This window comes from Drosophila takahashii, chromosome 2L (assembly GCF_030179915.1).
Source record: "Drosophila takahashii strain IR98-3 E-12201 chromosome 2L, DtakHiC1v2, whole genome shotgun sequence".
NCBI lineage: Eukaryota > Metazoa > Arthropoda > Insecta > Diptera > Drosophilidae > Drosophila > Drosophila takahashii.
Window position 1 is genome coordinate 18112743 of NC_091678.1, and position 19598 is coordinate 18132340.

The following is a 19598-nucleotide window of genomic DNA, read 5'->3' on the forward strand; positions in this document are numbered from 1 at the left end:
CCTGCCAAAAGCAGATTGATCAACTTGGCTAAAACTCGGTGGATGCATCTAACTTGGTCAATAGCCGAGTGCCAACACGCATGCAGAGTAGATTGCAGTTGAGCATCAACAGCCCAGCTGCATTTGTTTGAATGTGATCGTAACCACCTTGTCCCAAAACAACTTGCCAGTATTGCTGAATTTTTTTTTTGCCTTCTATATTTACAATACATATTTATTTATGTACGTGTGCGTCGCCGAGCTGGCTTTTGATATTAATTAAACACACGCAGGGAGAGCAAGACGGAGTCGTATTCAGAGTTGCTCCAGCGGCAACTGCACCTCGAGACCTGCAACATGCCCACCTAGCAGCAGCAGCAACAGCATCATGCCCAAACGAGTTCCAAGAGCACCACAACGGACCAGCTAAAAAATACTGAAAACTTCAGCTCAACTTCAAATGGAGTTGGAGCTGGGGCTTAGAAAAGGCAAAGGAAATCAATGTGCGAGACGGTTTCAGTGCGTCATGTTGCTGGTGGGCGGTCTTCGAGCTATGTCGCTGCTACTCCACACAAGCATTTTGCGATTAGCTGCTGAAGTTTGTGCCCCTATACGCTTTAATATTTTCTTAGTCTTAGTCTGCACGTTAAAGTAAACGTAGGTTTTAAACTAAAAAGTTAAATACATTTTATAGGTTTAAAGTCAACATTAAGTCTACAATCCGCAGGTGGCAATAATTTGCTAATTTATTATTTTCTACATAAGAAAGAGCTGAGCCAACGTAGAACTTCGTTTTTCGGAACTAGAGGGTTTCTCGTAGCACTGATTCAAGGTGTATTTAGTGTAAGAGATCCACTGATATAGAACATATGTATATTGTCAGAAAGAATGACTATTTAATCACTGAAGACTAATATATACAATGGCAAAATTATACTCATCTTTATTCTTTAAATTATAGGTTAGGAAATAGGCTATATTCTTTGAATTCTTAATTCTTTAAGTTTATAAAAGCGCCGTAAAAGAAAAAAAGTAATGGAAAGTCACAGGTATTTAAATTTTTAAAATGTTTCAGGATGTAACTCTTTTTTTTCGGTTGCAAAGACTTTTTAAGACCAATCTATCAAATCTAACTCAACTTACTGAATTTATTTTTAAAAGTTATGACAACAAATGAACGTATGAAACAAAACGGATTTTGGTTTGAAAGGTTTTCTGTAACACCGAACATAGAAATCCAGTAAAATACCCGAATTGACTGGTTGCTGATCCGGGAACTGCTATTTCGATTGTTTTTGCTTGCTTTTTAACAATACGCCTGTATTTATAAGCAATATTCGCAACGACCTTGAGTCTGGCGAAAAAGCGTCAACAGCTGCAAACAAGTTAAAAAAAAAATACAACCAAGAACAAGATTTATAAATAAACTTTCGTGAGCAATACAATTCCCTCACTCCCGTTTTCAGTTATCTTTTGTTGATACTGATAGTGCGACACAGCTCGATTATGGCGATGGAGTGAAGGGTCCTCGCTGATAAAGCCCCAGATGACGGAAAATGGAATTGCACTAATGTTCAGATAGGTAAAACTGCCGCGGAGTGCTCTTACTTTACCCCTCTGGGTGTGCCATTCCAAACAATGCAAAAATAAAAACGAATGATAAAGCGGAAAATTGTACAAATGAAAATGCACAAGAATAGCATTTCCTGTTTGTCCAACGGTAAATAGTAATTGCAATGCGGACGATGAATACCTGCAGCATAGCGATTCCCCGAAAATGTCTGAGATATTCATGATGGAGCTTCGGGGCTCTCAGGCTCTCCTCTCGGAATTTGTCTAGGTCGTTAGATTAGTCATCCCGTTGCTTGCTTGACAAAGTTGTCTTCTGAATAAAAATAAGCTTGTGGGTTTTGAATTCTGAGTTTTCAAACTTTATCCATAGTATGGATTCCATACTGCACAGAACAAAAACATATTTATTTGTTAAGAAACCGTATTTGTTACAAAATTAAAATCTAAAGTACTAAAATTCCAAATAAAATTGTATTTTTAAGAACTCTGAAAATATGCAAGTTTACATTAAGAAAAATATCCGGTCTAAAATTAAGAACAAAACTTGATTTAAAAACGATTTGTTCTTGAAATTGAAAATTGAAAGAAAAATTTTAAAAATAAATAAATTCAATTAGTTGGTTCTTTTCATTTGTATATAGAAATAAAGACTCATACATATATTTTCACAGTGATGTTGTTGCACTAGTACCGGTTTTCTTTATGCTTTTTACGCCATTTTTATATTTTCTGCTATTACAAGGCAAAAGTGGTCTTATCGATGGCAGACAAGAGACGAGACCCGACGCACCTGTTGAAAATCAAGTTCTTTCAGTTGCCTTCTTATGCATACCATCGAATGTAAGTTACGACTTTGCACCACTCAATTTAAGGAAAGCATTATAAATGTTTGTAAAGTTAATTTGACTTATAAAATATAAAAGATTTCTAGCTGCGTTGCTGTGTCACGTCTAACCTGTTGGCTTTTGCAGCGCAAATTTTGCAATTTGTTAGCCATTTTTCTAAAAACCAACTTCTGTTGCACATTATGCTAATGACCTGCCGCTGCTCCCTCCGTCTATTTCCCCTTCCCCGCCAGCCAGTCGACTCTCCGGGTCGAGGTGATTAATCAAAAAGCTCGCAACACTCGCAAAATGGTGCCCCATTGCCAGGTAATGCAATTTGCAATTGTTGGGCCCGTAGAAATATACCCGCTCTGCAGCGGTCCCGATCGCAGCTGGCTTGGCCATAGACATAACCTGGCTCTTTGTTGTCAAATGGCGATAGGTGTGTCTGTCTTTTTGTATTTGTGTCTCCGGCTGGCACTTTTGCCCCAGGTTTTGGTGTGTCTTTGGAGCGTGCTTTGTATCTTTTCTGCAATTCAAGCTGGTAGTATCAGCAGCATTGTGTAATTAGTAAGATTGATGATTTAATTAATTTAGAAATTGAACATTGAAAATCTTACTCGCTTTGAATAAAGCGTAAATTGTAAAAAACAATTCAATGTGGAAAAAAATTGTTTCAAAATATTTAAAAAGTGCAACTCTTTATCTTTATCTTTAAAATAATTTTGGAAACTGACTTATAAACGAAAAAATTCATATGCTCTCCATCTCCCTCGCACCTATTTTATCTGAGTAACGGATATCCAATTATTGACGTACCCGGCTATAAAATCGTTCGAAATAATACAATAATCATGAATAAACCCTTGTTTTTGGCTTTAAAACTATATGTATGCACTAAGCAGCTTTTTATAAAAACTGATTTCAATAACGCATAATATTATCATTCCAGAATGGAGGGCACCATTCTTGCCACTTTTTTAAAGAAAATCAGTAGATCTACACACAAAAAAAAAACTTGGTAAAATCAACTGTAATAATTGTCAAACAGGCCCCAACCAGCAAAATTGTCAATTCTACTAAGTAAATAGTCATTTCACAACAACAAAATACACACAATTAGCAAAGACACAAACCCAAAGCAAAAACAAAATACACGTAACTATTTTAATAGTTACGTAACTATCTTTGTTGGTCAATTTTACCAAGCAAATTTTTTTGTGTGTACGCTTCCCAACTAGCCAACTCCGAGTTAAACAAAATTATTTAGCTTGAAAAGCCACCCACAACAACTCTAGTCATGAATGTCCCCCTTTTAATAGGGAATGCCGTCGTCCCCAATTACAGCACCCAACCAACCCCCATTGCCAAGTTTTTCGGTGGGGCGTTTGCTGTAAACGGATCTGCAATAAAAAGTGTACCCTCGCCGCTTTCATGTTACGCATAATTGAAACCAACTTCCTATTCAGTGGGCAAACTCCGACGTCAACAGCGATATTATCCACCCCACTGGAAGGGCAAGAGGTCGCAAGGGAGAGGGTGAACGGGGAGTTCTACCCTCGAAGCTTGTGCCCCACAATGCATGTCAATGTCATGAATATTATTGACATGAATTTCCACCCACACAAACCCCGAACCAACATGAACAGGACCGACGAGAACGCCATATTCATTTTAAGGGAGCACATTTCCGCAAAAACAGAAAGAAACGAAAAAAAAATCGAGTAGAAAAATTGAGAAAAACTTGAAGGTCAACCCCTTTGCCACAGCTCTGAGGGCAGTTTTCCGTGTAGCTGAAGTGGCTTTCAATGGGCTGTCAAAGTCAGAGCCAGATAAAAAAAATCGATAAACGACAGACAGCGAACGCGGAATGGGCCATGGAGCCTAACCCTGCTGCGCTGATGGGTGGGTGGTGTACGGGCAGCAGACTTGTCGTGCCTTCAACTTGCCCCATACAACTTTCTGAACCGAGCTGAACTCGACTTTCTGTGTTCCGGAATGCCGTACTTGGTTATTGAGCATTATTTCAGTGGCTTGAAAACCGTAAAGATCGGACGTTTATAGAAATGATCTGATATAAACAAATTTACCTGTCTGTAACATTGGTAAGATTTCCTTGTCTGTTAAGGAATTTTCTAAAATAAGTTTTCTTTTAAGTATATTGATTGCTGATTGCAGCGGCCTAACGAAAACTTTCCTCAAAATTTTAACATAAAATAATGTGGTATTTGAACAAAAAAATTTTGTAGAATTTTTACAAATCTCATTTAAATACTAATTTTTCAGAACAGGTTAAGGGACTTTCAGAAATTGTAAAGGTTAGAGTATTCCGGATTTTCACATTTGCACCATGTCCTTGTTTTTTAAGATATTTTCTCCATGTGGCTTAGTTAATACATCAAATATTTGTTTATTATACCCTTGTAGAGGGTATTATAATTTTAGTCAGATGTTTGCAACGCAGTGAAGGAGACGTTTCCGACCACATAAAGTATATATATTCTTGATCAGCACCAATAGCCGAGTCTATCTAGCCATGTCCGTCTGTCCGTTTCTATGCGAACTAGTCTCTCAGTTTTAAAGCTATCGCGATGAAACTTTCCCGAAAGTCTTCTTTCTATTGCAGGTAGTACATATGTCGGAGCGAGCCGGATCGGACCACTATATCTTAAGGCTCTCATAGGAATATTCAAACAAATATAAGAAAATTCATTGTAAGTTTGTAGGAAGTAGGCGTTTTGATTCTTGACTACTTAAAAACAAAATTTAATAAATAGAAACGCTGAATCTGAAATCCCTGGAACTGCACCGAGTAAGCATTACTTTATCTGCAAGGGTATATAAGCTTCGGCTGGCCGAAGGTAGCTTCCTTTCTTGTTTTTAGTTTAAACCGAATATCTGCAAAAGTGTTAAATCTCCATATCAGAGTCTTCAGAACTCGACATATGTATTTAAAATCAAACATATACTCTATCAAAGCTTTCGATGACCAGTGCTTCGTGATGGCATCTATTCATTTCAATTTGCATTCCATCATCAATCGGCTACCCCACCTAAACATCCAACTCCAACTGTAACAAAACTTCCTACTGAAAGTGCTCTTTGCCTCTCAGCAACAACAACAACCCAACCCGTATAGTGCTATCCCCAGTATACAACAACAAGAAAAGCCAAAAACCGGAAACCGAGAAGCCGAAAAGAGAAGCCATCATCGAAACTCGGTTGGCTGCATTTGTCGGTCCTTAAGTGCCCTCAGAACCACAAAAGCCCAGGTCCATATCCATCCATATGTATGCACATGAGTACTTCCCTGAAAATCAGCAAAATCCAAATGCTGACCACTCATTCTCTGCCTCCCCCTCTATACTCCCTCCCCCCATTGCTCTCTTCCTTCGGCGGCGCACCCACGCAACCTTTGCTGAGAGTCAATCTTGTGCCTCTTTCTTTTTCCATATACTCGTACAACCAATTTTGTTTATTTTCTTTTGTGCCAATTTCTCACATACACACAGGCGACACATCGCCATCAAGAGTATTTCAGTTCTTTCTCTAACCCCAAACCCCAACGAAAAAAACTGGCGCTCTCTCGGTTTCTATCTTTCGGTCCCCTCTTTTGTCTGCCGCCGGCGCATGTGTGCGTACTACCCTGTGTGTGTGTGTGGTTCTCTGAGTGCGGGTGTGTGGAGCTGGCTTCGTTGCTGCGTCTTCTTCTTCGTGGTTTGCTTCGCCGCCGTCGTCGTCGTCGTTGTTGTTGTTTTATGCAAGGTCGTTTGCGTACAAAATTCAACATTATTTGAAGGTCGTCCTTTGCTTGTTCTGCGCGTCGCTTCTTACTCGTTCTCGCTCTCTCTCTCTCGTATTCCCGGCTGGCTTTTTCTGATTATCCGTCTCTGTCGCTGTCTCGGTTTTGTCTTGGTGCATTGCGTGGGTTGTTGTCTCCGCTAAGTACAACGAATTTTCTTCGGGGTCGAATGGGTTCATTACAAATGTCCAACACATACATTCATACATATGTACCTGGTACGCACTGCACTGTTACAAATTATTGTACCCATCTGAATGGTATTTCCAGTTTTCATAACTCAAATTTTTTTTACACACACAAAAAAAAGCATGGTAGTTATCCTAATTAAATAGCAAATCTTTTTGCCTACACTGTGAATCATACCGGGGCCAGAATTCGAGTGACGATCGCACCATCAACATAAAAAAGTTTGGATGTAAACTGTTTTGACTGATAAAATATATAATATTATTATTATATATTCGACCATATAAATTCATATTCTAAAATTGTTACGCTGACATTTCTTCTTTTTGCAGCGTGCGATCGTCACTAGTTGTTTTTGTTTGATTGTACCCATTTTTATACCCTTACAGAGGGTATTATAATTTTGGTCAGAAGTTTGTAACGCAGTGACCCGACCCCATAAAGTATATATATTCTTGATCAGGATCAATAGAGAAGTCGATATAGCCATGTCCGTCTGTCCGTCCTTCCGTCTGTCCGCCTGTTTCAATACCGTTTGCAAGCTCAGTTAGCTAGCAACTTAAAACTTTCACAGTCGTCCTAAAACATGTGTACTAGGGCGGGTCGATTTGTATGGGGCCGAAAAAAGTGATGAATCGTATAGGGGAACGTAATCTTTAAAGGATTCTAAGCCATATTGGCGAACATACTTATGGTCTAAAATGATGCTTGACCCCCCCCCCCCCCCAAACGCGATTGAAAAATACATCTTTTTTTGAGGAAAATATCATAGTAGTCAGCTCAGATGTATTACTAAATTTAAAATAAAAATTTGAAATTGATATTTCGTTCCCCCTATACGATTTTTGGGGTCCCAAATCGACCCACCCTAATGTGTACGCAGATCAAGTTTGAAAACCGACCCGATCGGACGTCTATATCCTATAGCTCCCATAAGAACAATCGGATATAGCTTTCACAAAATTAAGATATTTCGCTCAGTGTAAGAGCTTTTGACATGAATCTTATTATTTTACGCATACCTTGATCAGGGTAAAGCGCGTGCCGATCGGACGTCTATATCTTATAGCTCCCATAGGAACAATAGGGTGAAATCGGTCAAAATTTGACGTTTTTCAGGATATTTCGGGCAGAATATAAGCTATTGACATGAGACTTTTCAAATCTTATTATTTTATGCATACCTTTATTAGGGTAAAAGCGCGTGCCGATCGGGCGTCTATATCCTATAGCTCCCATAGGAACAATAGGGATAAAATTTTATTTTTTTCAATTATAAAATATTTTGTTGTTTATTAATTCATGTTGCTATGCTAGTCAAGTTTTCATTCGTAAAATCTGCAAGGGTATTAAAACCTCGGCTTGCTGAAGTTAGCTTCCGTCCTCGTTTTTGATTGCTCCATAAAATGTAATTTCTAAGTATTGTGAAATTAATTCTGATATTATGTAGAAAAATATTACTTTTTACTTTAAAAGTGAAAAGTGACTTTACCTAAATGTTAAATAAATATTATTTTCATAGGTTTATTAAATTAAGTCAACTTGGTTTTCCAAAACTTTTCACACAACTTCCTATTAACCACAAATATTGTGTACTAAATCTAGCTAACATTGCAAATGTTCACTGGCTTTGGGTTATTGTACCTTAAATTTATTATAATTCCATCCCAACGGCTTTGCGCCTCTTTCGCTGGGCCGGTTGCTTCATTGCTCTGTCGTTTCCATCGCGAGGGTCGATGACATTTTTCGACGCTGGCCATTGCCTATAAGTTGTATATTGCTTAACCTATTGTTTGCGCTCAGAGCGAGACGGAAAGACAAGAAAGAAAAGAGACGGCGAACTGCGGGTGAGCGAGAGGGAGTGAACATGGCTGATAAGAAATGAATGAACAAAAAGACCCCTATAAGTGAGCGGTTCTTTGAAGCCGGCTCCCGAGCGAACCCAATTAGCATAAGTGGCATGGATGGTCGGGCAAGGTCGCTGGGGTGGGTGGCTGCGGCATCGGGTGGCATTGACCTTATTGTTGTCGGCTCCCCGCCAACTTATAATAGGGCTTTGTTCGTGTTGCTAGGCGGCTAAGGGTGTACGAAATTCCGATCGGCTACCGAAGTAGACTGAGTCATGGCCAAAAGGTTTAAGATAGCCGATTTAAGTAGAATTGTGGGAGAACCCCAACTAAAAACAAATTCCCAAGAGCCGGTTTTTAACTCTTATTATGCATAATAGCGGAAAGCTTTATGTACAGCATGTTACTTTTTTTTTAAGTCAAAGAATCTCCGAGATAGAGAAATCGTCAAAATGATATTATTTAATATAAATTCTACCAGTATTGCATGGTAAAAACCAGAAATTTACCATGCCCATATCCGAGGGAGAATTTAGCAAAAAAATATTATTTAATATCAATTTTACCAGTATTGCATGGTAAAACCATAAATTTACCATGCGCCTTTCGATTTGTACTAACTTTCCATCTCGTTTGATCTTTCCAGTTTTACAACACAATGGAACTGCATCAACGACACCTCTCCAATTTTTACAAATTGCACAACTGAGAATCAAAAGTCTTTGATAAGTAATTAAACCATAAGAAATCGGTGATCGGTGATCGGGAGCAAACACCGACACAGAATCGTAACTGAAACAAGATGCCAAACATGTCCAGCATCAAGGCGGAGCAGCAAGGTGCTCCCATCGGAGGAACTGGCGGCTATCAACTGCCGGTCAACATGTGCACTAGCTCGGTGGCCTCAACGACGACGACGACTTTGGGAGGAGCCAACGGAGGAGCCACTGGATCCAGGCACAACGTGTCTGTGACCAATATCAAGTGCGAACTGGACGAACTGCCCACGCCCAATGGAAACCTGGTGCCGGTCATCGCGAACTACGGGCACGGCAGTCTGCGCATTCCGCTAAGCGGTGGACAGCCGAGCCACGAGGAGTCCGATTCGGAGGAGGAGCTGGCGAATATCGAGAACCTGAAGGTGCGACGAAGGACGGCGGCGGACAAGAATGGACCTCGCCCAATGTCCTGGGAGGGCGAACTGAGCGATGCCGAGGCCAATGGCGGCGAGGAGCTCATGGAAATGGAGCCGACGATCAAGAACGAGGTGAGCGCAGCCACCGCCGCTGCTGCCACGACGCCTCTACAGCCCACCTGCGCCCTGCAGCCGATCAAAACGGAGCTGGAAAACATTGCCGGCGAGCTGCTGCTGCAGGGAAAGTGCTACCCCATGTCCAATTCCCACTCCCACTCGCATGGTGCGGCGAAAATGAAGCTGGCGCCGACGCAGAGCGATCCGATCAATCTCAAGTTCGAGCCGCCACTGGGGGACAACTCACCGCTTCTGGCCGCCCGCAGCAAGTCGAGCAGTGGTGGCCACCTGCCGCTCCCTGCGAATCCCAGTCCCGACTCCGCCATACATTCCGTCTACACGCACAGCTCGCCCTCGCAGTCGCCGCTGACGTCGCGCCACGCCCCCTACACGCCCTCGCTGAGCCGCAACAACAGCGATGCGTCGCACAGCAGCTGCTACAGCTACAGCTCCGAGTTCAGTCCCACCCATTCGCCCATCCAGGCGCGGCATGCCCCACCCGCGGGTTCGCTCTATGGCAACGGAGGAGGCAGCATGCATCACCACAGTGTTTTGTATCGGCCACTCAAGGTGGAGGCCTCGTCCTCGTCGACGGTGCCAGGTGGTCAGGAGGCGCAGAACCTCAGCATGGACTCGGCCTCGAGCTCTGGACTGGATGTGGGGGGATCCTCACACCCCGCCTCACCGGCTGGCATTTCGCGACAGCAGCTTATCAACTCACCCTGCCCCATTTGCGGCGACAAGATCAGCGGCTTCCACTACGGCATCTTCTCCTGCGAGTCGTGCAAGGGCTTCTTCAAGCGCACCGTCCAGAATCGCAAGAACTACGTGTGCGTGCGCGGCGGTCCCTGCCAGGTGAGCATCTCCACGCGCAAGAAGTGCCCGGCCTGCCGGTTCGAGAAGTGCCTGCAGAAGGGCATGAAGCTGGAGGCGATTAGGGAGGATCGCACGCGAGGCGGCCGCTCCACGTACCAGTGCTCCTACACGCTGCCCAACTCGATGCTCAGTCCGCTGCTCAGTCCGGATCAAGCGGCAGCAGTTGCGAGTCAGCAGCAGCAGCAGCAACAGCAGCAGCAGCAGCAGCAGCAGCATCGACTGCATCAGTTGAATGGCTTCGGGGGCGTGCCCATCCCCTGCTCCACTTCCCTGCCGGCCAGTCCCAGTTTGGGGGGAGCTTCCATCAAGGCGGAGGATGCAGCAGCCGAGACGGGCAAGTCGTCCAGTCTGCGAACCGGAAGCGTACCACCTCTACTGCAGGTAAGATACTTCTTTAGTGTTCTTACAGCTTTTTCTAAAATTAAAAAAAAAAATTTCTGAAAAACAGAAATACTTTTCTAAAATCTAGAAAAAATGTACCGTGTTTTTTATGGCTACTTTCTAGATTCTAGAATGGCCTGAAGTGAATTTTTTCTTAAATTAATGGCGATTGCGCCAGTTTGGAGAGCAAACTAGGAAAAAACACCATTGATTTAAGAAAAAAAATATTTTTTCTATATTTCAGAAAATTTGTTTATAAAATTCTGTTTCTATGGTCTTTTTACCTAGATTCAAGAAAACAGTTTCTAAAACTCAGAAAATTTTGAAAATTAAGAAAAAATTTCATTTTATGGCGATTTTATAAAATTTAGGGAAACAAATTTTTTGAGTATAGTTAATAACTTCATATTTCTATCCCCTCATCTAGGAAATCATGGATGTTGAGCATCTGTGGCAGTACACCGATGCCGAGCTGGCCCGCATCAATCAACCGCTCTCGGCATTCGCATCAGGCAGCTCCTCTTCATCCTCATCCTCGGCCGCATCCTCGGGTGCCCATGCACAGCCGCAACTGACCAATCCACTACTGGCCAGTGCCGGTCTCTCGTCCAACGGCGAGAACGCCAATCCCGACCTGATCGCCCATCTCTGCAACGTCGCCGATCACCGCCTGTACAAGATTGTCAAATGGTGCAAAAGTTTGCCGCTCTTCAAGAATATTTCGGTTCGTAAAGGGATTATATTGCATTTCCTAATTTTTAAATATTTAACATCTTAAACCATTCCAGATCGACGACCAGATCTGCTTGCTCATCAATTCGTGGTGCGAACTGTTGCTCTTCTCCTGCTGTTTTCGATCGATTGATACCCCCGGGGAAATTAAAATGTCGCAAGGCAGGAAGATAACCCTATCGCAGGCAAAATCAAATGGCTTGCAGGTTAGTTAATCCTTTGAAAAATTTATTACAACTAAAAACAGCAAGTTTATTTAAAAAATTAAAAAAAAGATAAATTGATAGTGTATTAAACAGTCGTGCAGGTTTAAAAAATCATTAAACTAACTACCTAAATATCTATAAAAAACTTAGTTACCATTAAAAAAAAAATTCTTTGTGGAATAGGATAATTTCTACCTTATTTCATTTTAATAAAAAGCCGAAATTATTAATGTCAAATTTATGATTCAAACATATAAATTTGAAATTTTTCATTTCATAAAAGTTCTAAAAATACTTTTTTTAAATATTAAGTGCAGATTTTTTAAACAAATATTGTAAAATAAAATAAAAACAATCTTTATTCATATCAAAATTATATTAACTTTACCTAAACATTTCAATTTTATCGTTTGTTAATTTTTTTGTGCAAAAACATGATTATAATATATATAAGTCATGTGATAATTTTGTCAGTTACATGACTACCTGTGGGTAAATTAAATTCATCTCGTTAACCTTAATAAAATATCTTTTATTATAGACCTGCATTGAACGGATGCTCAATCTGACGGATCACCTGAGGCGATTACGCGTTGATCGCTACGAATATGTTGCCATGAAGGTGATTGTGCTGTTGCAGTCAGGTAACGAATATAAATATATATAAATTCCGACATAATTACTGATTAATTTCTAACCCATCAGACACGACGGAGTTGCAGGAGGCGGTGAAGGTGCGAGAGTGCCAGGAAAAGGCGCTGCAGAGCTTGCAGGCTTACACTTTGGCCCATTATCCCGACACGCCATCAAAGTTTGGGGAACTTCTGCTGCGCATTCCCGATTTGCAGCGAACGTGCCAGGTGAATAAAGATAGAGATGTAAATAATATGATAATATATAAATAATACATCCTTTTATTTTTAAAGCTGGGCAAGGAGATGCTGACGATCAAGACTCGCGATGGGGCTGATTTCAATTTGCTAATGGAGCTCTTGCGCGGAGAGCATTGACAATTGATTGCAGAGATGGAAATCTGTTGCCATTGGCAAAACAAGTTTTACATATGTAGTATTAGATACATATATTTTTCGGATAAGTTATTTAACTTTAAGCTCTGAAAACATGTGCCTAAAAACCAAAGCCACGATAGCAGCCACATCAGGCCCACTGGTCGAGATTGAATCTTAGCGCAAGATTGCCAAATTTTTTACACCAATATATATTTTGATATAAGCCATGTGCAAGGCCCCAGATTGCTGTTGTTGTTGGCTAAAGTTTCAGTAAAAAAAAGTATATTGATTTTGCTATTTATACATATTTGACTTATGTATAGTGTAAACTAAAGCACACATGGAAAATGAAAAGACTAAAAATTTATTTAAAAGATTACTTTTATTATTATGAAAGAAGAAAAACGAAAAAGCAGAAAAAACACTAAGGCGAAACATTAAATTTAGTAACTGCAGCTAGCAACATTTTTATACATACCTATATAAGGGAAAATATTCAATGTATTTTTAATGAAATGCCAAACCCGATTTGGTTTGAGGGAGAGTTGCTGGAGTTTTCGATAATATATCTATATATATATATTCATTACTAGAAAACGGATAATAAAATCCAATTTTTAAATGTTGTAGCATTTAGTTTTAGTGCAATTTCACCCATGTCTACATATATAAATATATATATTCAGCCAGATATGTCCGAAAACCTTTAAACAACAAAAGACCACTCGAATCGCCATCTCTGGTTGGCTAAGACTATTCCAGTTATGCTATTTGTTGCATACAAAAAACACAACTACATACATAAATCAAATTTATTATTTTATGTCGCAGTTTTAGTTTTGTATTAATTTCTTCTTTATAATTAATATTATTATTATTATTGTGTAACTCTTACTTAAATAGCTGAAGCAAATCCTGCAACAGGATTCAAAACACATAAATACACAAATCATTATTAAAAGGATAATTTTTTGCTTGTATCTTAGATAGTTAGATATGTATCCTGCATACGTGTGTGTCTATATGTGAGTACCGTTAACTATAAAACTGTCTGCCCCACCAGAAAATTCACACGCAACAAAACAAAACAAAAAAAAAACAAATGTAATTCCAAAAAATAATAAATTTGTATCTACAAAAGGAGGATAAAGAGACAAAAACTTAAAACTACTTAAAGTTGAAGGCAGAAGTCCAAGAGATTTTGTGCAAACTATCAAATATGTTAAAAACGTATAGTTATTTCTTTTTTGAAATTGTTTTTTTATCCAGCTCATAAAAATATTTTTTTATACAAATTTTCGAAAACTCTCTTTTTAGATTATTTCTTTTATCTATATTTTCATGAGGATCTCACTTCATATCGATCGTGGTCTTCTGCCCTGTCCAACTTCTGTCCGTCAATGTAAACCTTAAATAAAATTGAAAATAGTTAAATGTTAATTTAATGAATAAAGCTCCCCAACTAGATATCAACAAACAGTTTACCATAGTTAAATAATGATAGCCTCCACACAATTAATTAAGACAACTAATATCAAAATTATCATATAATTTCCCCAGCATGGCAATCGCAAACAAATGTTAAAAGTTCAAAACCAAAAAATAAAACCGTATTTACAATATTTTGGAATGCATAATAAAAATGCAGTAATTTTCCTACTTAAGTACATTGCTTAAATAGTTAAAGTAAACTCTAAATTCATAAACCTAAAGTTTAAGGTAATGCAATTATCTTTGTTTGTGTCGTGTGTTTTTGCTAAATACCAACTCATCCCTTAGTAAATATTTAATTTCATTTTGCTTTTAAATAAATGTAATAATTCAATTTCAAACACTTATTGATCAACAAATAAAGTAAATTGTCAATGCAATATTTTGTAATAAAAAATATAAAAAATGCGAAAGTTGTTTATTTTATCTAACTTTATTTATACTTTGTGAAATCGTATGTGTCTTCTCGGTTATAAAGTTGGAGTTCGACAAGGTATTTGAGCTGTTTGGGCTGTGAACAGCAAATATTCCTACAAACGAATTCGAAATTCGGACACTCCGATAATATTAAAGGTTTATATTTTGAAATCCGCATTTTTGGTATCTACATCAGGATCCATCCATTCGAGCGCCGCATGGAAAAGAGCAGCAATAACCGGGACTAAAAGATGGATATTATTGAGCTAAAATAAATGTTGTTAGTCGGTAATTTAACAGACCTAAGATGACTCAGATAATAGCAGCAGTGTGGATCCGTTTGGCAGTTACCTCCAATTCCATAGATTCCAGTGGAGCAACAACCGCCCATGTCATTATATAGGCCCTCGCAGAACTCAGTGCCTGGTGAATAGCAGAAGGAATTGGAAGTGCCAGGAAGAGGACATCCTGTGGTGGGAAGGCACTGACTGTCCCAGGGCATCGTAAAATTGGAACACGGATATGTGGCTTCAAATCCTCCGCTTAATGGCATGGCCTGGCAACAGCACTCTCCGTGAAAAGACTCAGGTCCGTATCCTGGCTGGGAAAACTGATTAAACTGGTTGCCCGCAGATAAAATTGGTCTGTAATCGGTCATATAAACACTTTGGCCTTCCAGCATATTGTTGACGAAGCAGCAGTCGCAACTTGGTATCGATGGAGGTCGTTGGTGTTGGGTTCTCAGGAAGCTGTCGATGTCCAGACAGTTGGACTGCGAACGATCACAATCTTGAACTTGGTCAGAAGAGGGAAATGAAACCTCCGACGGAGGTGGGGCACAACAAGAAAAGCCTGGTGATATTTGTCTCTCAAAGCCTCTTCTTGCAGAGCGAGCAGTAGAGGAACTTTCACTAACAGCATCAAAACCTCTGAAAGTGCTTACGTTTTCCGTACGAGGCTTGAGTATTTCAGGATCTGGCATTTTAAGGCCCCGATCCTCTGATTCTTGACTTTTTAAAGAACGTTGCTCATAGTCTCTGAATTCGTCGTGCAATTTATCCCTATCGATTTTCTCATAAGAGTCCGCGGAATACGGTTCCTCATCCATGACTTCTTGCTCCCCAACGACACTGTAGTTCGATATATTCGTACCGTCTTCTAGATCAGACTGATTTGAAGCCTGCTCCAGTTGGATAGTGTTTTGAGAGCAGCAACAATATTCTACAGTCAGATCAGATGAGTCCTGCTTTAAAGACGGCGACGGCGGAGATGAAAATTCACAGCAACACTCATTGGCGGTATTAGATGGTCCCTGATCGAAGAAAGACGTATTTCGAATTTCCGGTTCTGCGAAGGTTACGAAGTTCATGGGATTGCCACAGACCGGAGCACCTTAAAATAAAAAGGAAAAGTTTTTATATTTTGTATTAAGTAAATTATAAGCAACTAATTTCGTAATTTTATCATGTACTTACTTCCAGTTGCTGAGAGCTCGGAAGATGAAGAATTCACACCTCGCTTACCCATTTGCCCGGAAGAAATGCGAGCATGTGGTCTATTTTAAAAAATATAAAATTACCTCTTAGTTTTTAAAAAAGCTTGTCATACATACTTTCTCAAGTCCTGCTGATCGCGGGATACCGGATGTTTTGACATACCAGTAGCTTTAAAAATGTTAGCAACATATTCTTGTGGTAGATTTTTAGAGGTTGCGACATAAAGGTCCTCACTAGGTCGTATGGTAGTAGTGGAGTCTGTCTTTTCCTGGCTATCTTGTATCTGACCTATTGCCATTTGGGAATTTTTGACGTCACTATTATCGGATTTTTTGTGCTTTAGTATAGACACGGGTGCTTTTTTCAATGTGCTGTCCAATGTTTGAGGTACATAGGTCTTATATAATTTATCTAAGCTCTTGATAGTCCTAATGGTGCGAAGGAGGTTCTCATTTTCCTCGAGGCTGATGTTACAACGCTCCATATCGGCTTAAAGCCCAAAGGCACATTGAACTGCACACAGAAACAGAACAATAAAATCAATAGAACATTTTCTAACACATTTTTTTAGACAGAATTTTGAAATGTAAGCTTTTAAATACCTACTATGCTGGGATGGAAAAAAAGTACAGATTCTTATAGTTACTCGTTTCCCTATGAAATATATATATATTCTTGATCAGGAGCACTGTGTCGGTGAAGAAAATGTTTTAAAAAATAAGCTGTTGGCTTCCTTTTTACGATTTTTACCTAGTGCGATCAAGTGATTAATTTATTAATTCACGTCGTATAAAGAAATAATTTATGTTTTATTAGTAGGCGGTTAAAAGGGAATCCCCTAAATAATTTTTGGCGCTATGGCGGGGGGTATTTTTTTACAATCGATTGTGCCATGATAGTCACCAACCATCGATAGTGCTATCGATTGCCATTATCTTCTAGTTTCAACAGCTGCAAAGGGCAAAAAAGATATAATTCCACAAGATGAATGGAAAGCTGCTGCTGAATGCCCTTCGAGCCCTTCGGGTGAGCCACTGTAGCCAGTGGCAAGTTCCGGCGGCCAGAATCAGCGTCCCAGTGCGTCTGTACGGTAGGTATCGAGCTAATAGAGTGCTCCCACCACGCCGAACAATTTCATAACAAGCCGGTCTTTCCATTGCAGCCTCTGCGCCCAAGCGGTTCTACAAAAAGACCTCCGTGCTAACCGGCGACGGGGGCTTCGAGGTGGTCCTGGACCACCGGAAACTGAAGACGCCCAAGGGCGCTCCATTCGTCGTGCGAAGCGAACCACTGGCCATTGCAGTGGCCACGGAGTTCGATGCCCAGAAGGAGCACATCGAGCGCTCCCGGATGCACCTGTCCGCCCTCTGCTTCACAGCCATCGACAATCCCAATAACCTGAACAAGTTGGACATGGTCAATTACCTGCTCAACTACATCGCCACCGATACGGTGCTGTACCAGTACGATGTGGGTAAATCATTTAATCATTTAGCTTTGTACTAATATGTTATGAAAATATATAGCAGGAGGAAAAGGACCTGCAGGATCTTCAGGTCAACGAGTGGGACCCGGTTATCGAGTGGTTCAACCAGCGCTTCGAGACAAATCTGCAAAAGACCCTGAACATCACGCCGCCTCAGGTCAGCGAGGAGGATAAAATGAAGATCGCAAAGCACTTTCACTCCTACAGCCTGGAAACACTGCATGGTAACACGGTTTAAGCCAATTGTTAAACTAGCCTAGTAATAATATCTCCCAACAGGCTACACCTACGCGGTGGACACTTTAAAGTCAATTGTCCTGGCCTGCGCCGTCATGGAGCAGATGCTAACCGTGGACAAGGCGGTGGCCCTGGCTCGCCTGGAGGAGGAGTACCAGCTCAAGTTCTGGGGTCGCGTGGAGTGGGCCCATGATCTCAGCCAACAGGACCTGCAATCACGTCTAGCTGCTGCCGTGCTCTTCGTCCACCTCAACTGTTCCGAGACCTTGGTTAAGCAAAAGTCAATTCTATAAATGCAAAATCCTTGTTGAAAATATATGTTGACTTTGTTGTTAAGGCATTCATGCATACAAAATTTATTTAAAGACAAACAAATTCCACATAAATTGTTTTGGCTGGCAACGTTTTTTTAAAGATTTTTTTATACCCTTGCAGAGGGTATTATAATTTTGGTCAGAAGTTTGTAACGCAGTGAAGGAGACGTTTCCGACCCCATAAAGTATATATATTCTTGATCAGGATCAATAGGGGAGTCGATATAGCCATGTCCGTCTGTCCGTCTGTTTCAATACCGTTTGCGAGCTCAGTTTAAAAGCTAGCGCCTTGAAACTTTCACAGTCGTCCTAAAACATGTGTACGCAGATCAAGTTTGAAAGCCGACCCGATCGGACGTCTATATCCTATAGCTCCCATAGGAACAATCGGATATAGCTTTCACAAAAATGAAGATATTTCGCTCAGTGTAAGAGCTATTGGCATGAATCTTTCCAAATCGTATTTTTTTGTGCGTACCTTCATTAGGGTAAACGCGCGTGCCGATCGGGCGTCTATATCCTATAGCTCCCATAGGAACAATAGGGTGAAAAATTTTAAAATTTTATTTTTTCAATTATAAAATATTTTGTTGTTTATTAATTCATGTTGCTAGTCTAGTCAAGTTTTAATTCGTAAAATCTGCAAGGGTATTAAAACTTCGGCTTGCCGAAGTTAGCTTCCGTCCTCGTTTAAAAAAACTTTTGATGTGATGAGTTCTTATAAACGAATTCCGAGAACTTTTTTAAGAAAAAGTCAATTCTATAAATGCAAAATCAGTGTTGAAAATATATTTTGACTTTGTAGTTAAGGCTCAGTTATTCATGCATACAACATTTATTTAAAAACAAACAAATTCCACATCAATTCTTTTCGTTGTCAATGTTTTCTAAATATTTTGTTAACAAAACTTTTGATGTGATGAGTTCCTATAAACGAATAATATTTTTAAATGAGTTGTTATAAATAATAATGTAGGCAATTATTTTTTTAATATCCTGCTATGGGTCATAACTTATGAGCAAGTAATCTCTTTGCTGAACTACTCCAAAAACATAGTCATTTTAGATTGTTGTATTTAAAAATAATCGCGGGCTTTTTCTTTAAATTTTTTTTTTATTATTTCTTAAGATTAAGGATTATTTTGCTATTGTAGGGACTGGTTCCCTATAAATATAACAACAAATTACTTTAATTTCTGGAATTTTAGATTTTGTATTATTTTAACAAAGAAAAGGCGTATATGATTTAAACAGCAACTGACTGCAAATCCTATTTGATTTTTGTTGCAAAAACGGGAACTTTAAAATTCAATTGTTAATGTAAATTCTTTAAAAATAGAGGTCTATCTCCCCTAATTCTTAATTTCTCAAAAATATTTTTGCAATTTTTATGGGTTGTCGAAAGGGTATTTTTATAAAACTAAATCTGGTACATTGTGATTTATCGTGACTTGGTATTTAAAAACGATTCCGCAGCGGTCACACTG

General features: G+C 39.8%; 3 protein-coding genes across 7 annotated transcripts in view; 2 read left to right on the top strand and 1 right to left on the bottom strand.

Moving 5' to 3' along the window:
• Positions 1–13773, top strand: part of Hr39 (Nuclear hormone receptor FTZ-F1 beta) — a 29748-nt gene extending 15975 nt beyond the window's left edge. For all 5 annotated transcript variants that reach the window (XM_070213446.1, XM_044394898.2, XM_070213441.1 and 2 more), the window contains 6 exons: positions 8860–10722; positions 11150–11446; positions 11511–11660; positions 12202–12304; positions 12366–12520; positions 12587–13773. In XM_070213446.1, the coding sequence (XP_070069547.1) occupies positions 9016–10722; positions 11150–11446; positions 11511–11660; positions 12202–12304; positions 12366–12520; positions 12587–12670 (2496 nt within the window). In that variant the 5' untranslated portion in view covers positions 8860–9015 and the 3' untranslated portion in view covers positions 12671–13773. The remainder of the gene's footprint in view (positions 1–8859; positions 10723–11149; positions 11447–11510; positions 11661–12201; positions 12305–12365; positions 12521–12586) is intronic.
• An 821-nt stretch (positions 13774–14594) lies between these two features.
• On the bottom strand, positions 14595–16674 carry LOC108067930 (uncharacterized). The gene is made up of 4 exons (XM_070213450.1): positions 16191–16674; positions 16054–16133; positions 14881–15970; positions 14595–14822 (listed from the first exon to the last, which is right to left on the bottom strand). Exons 1-4 carry the CDS (start codon positions 16556–16558, stop codon positions 14771–14773), a joined length of 1590 nt encoding a protein of 529 aa, XP_070069551.1. The 5' UTR covers positions 16559–16674; the 3' UTR covers positions 14595–14770.
• Positions 16675–16982: 308 nt separating this feature from the next.
• l(2)k14505 (ATP synthase mitochondrial F1 complex assembly factor 2 homolog l(2)k14505) lies at positions 16983–18172 on the top strand. Its single transcript, XM_017157198.3, has 4 exons — positions 16983–17164; positions 17237–17544; positions 17601–17784; positions 17840–18172. Exons 1-4 carry the CDS (start codon positions 17059–17061, stop codon positions 18088–18090), a joined length of 849 nt encoding a protein of 282 aa, XP_017012687.2. The 5' UTR covers positions 16983–17058; the 3' UTR covers positions 18091–18172.
• The last annotated feature ends 1426 nt before the right edge of the window (positions 18173–19598 follow it).

Bases quoted from the DNA above. Each gene is read 5' to 3' on its own strand.
- LOC108067930 (XM_070213450.1), bottom strand. From the start codon at position 16,558: ATGGAGCGTTGTAACATCAGCCTCGAGGAAAATGAGAACCTCCTTCGC. The intron at 16,134-16,190 runs GTATGTATGACA...TTTTTAAAATAG, and splicing joins GATCAGCAGGACTTGAGAAA to ACCACATGCTCGCATTTCTT. The intron at 15,971-16,053 runs GTAAGTACATGA...TTTTATTTTAAG, and splicing joins CGAGCTCTCAGCAACTGGAA to GTGCTCCGGTCTGTGGCAAT.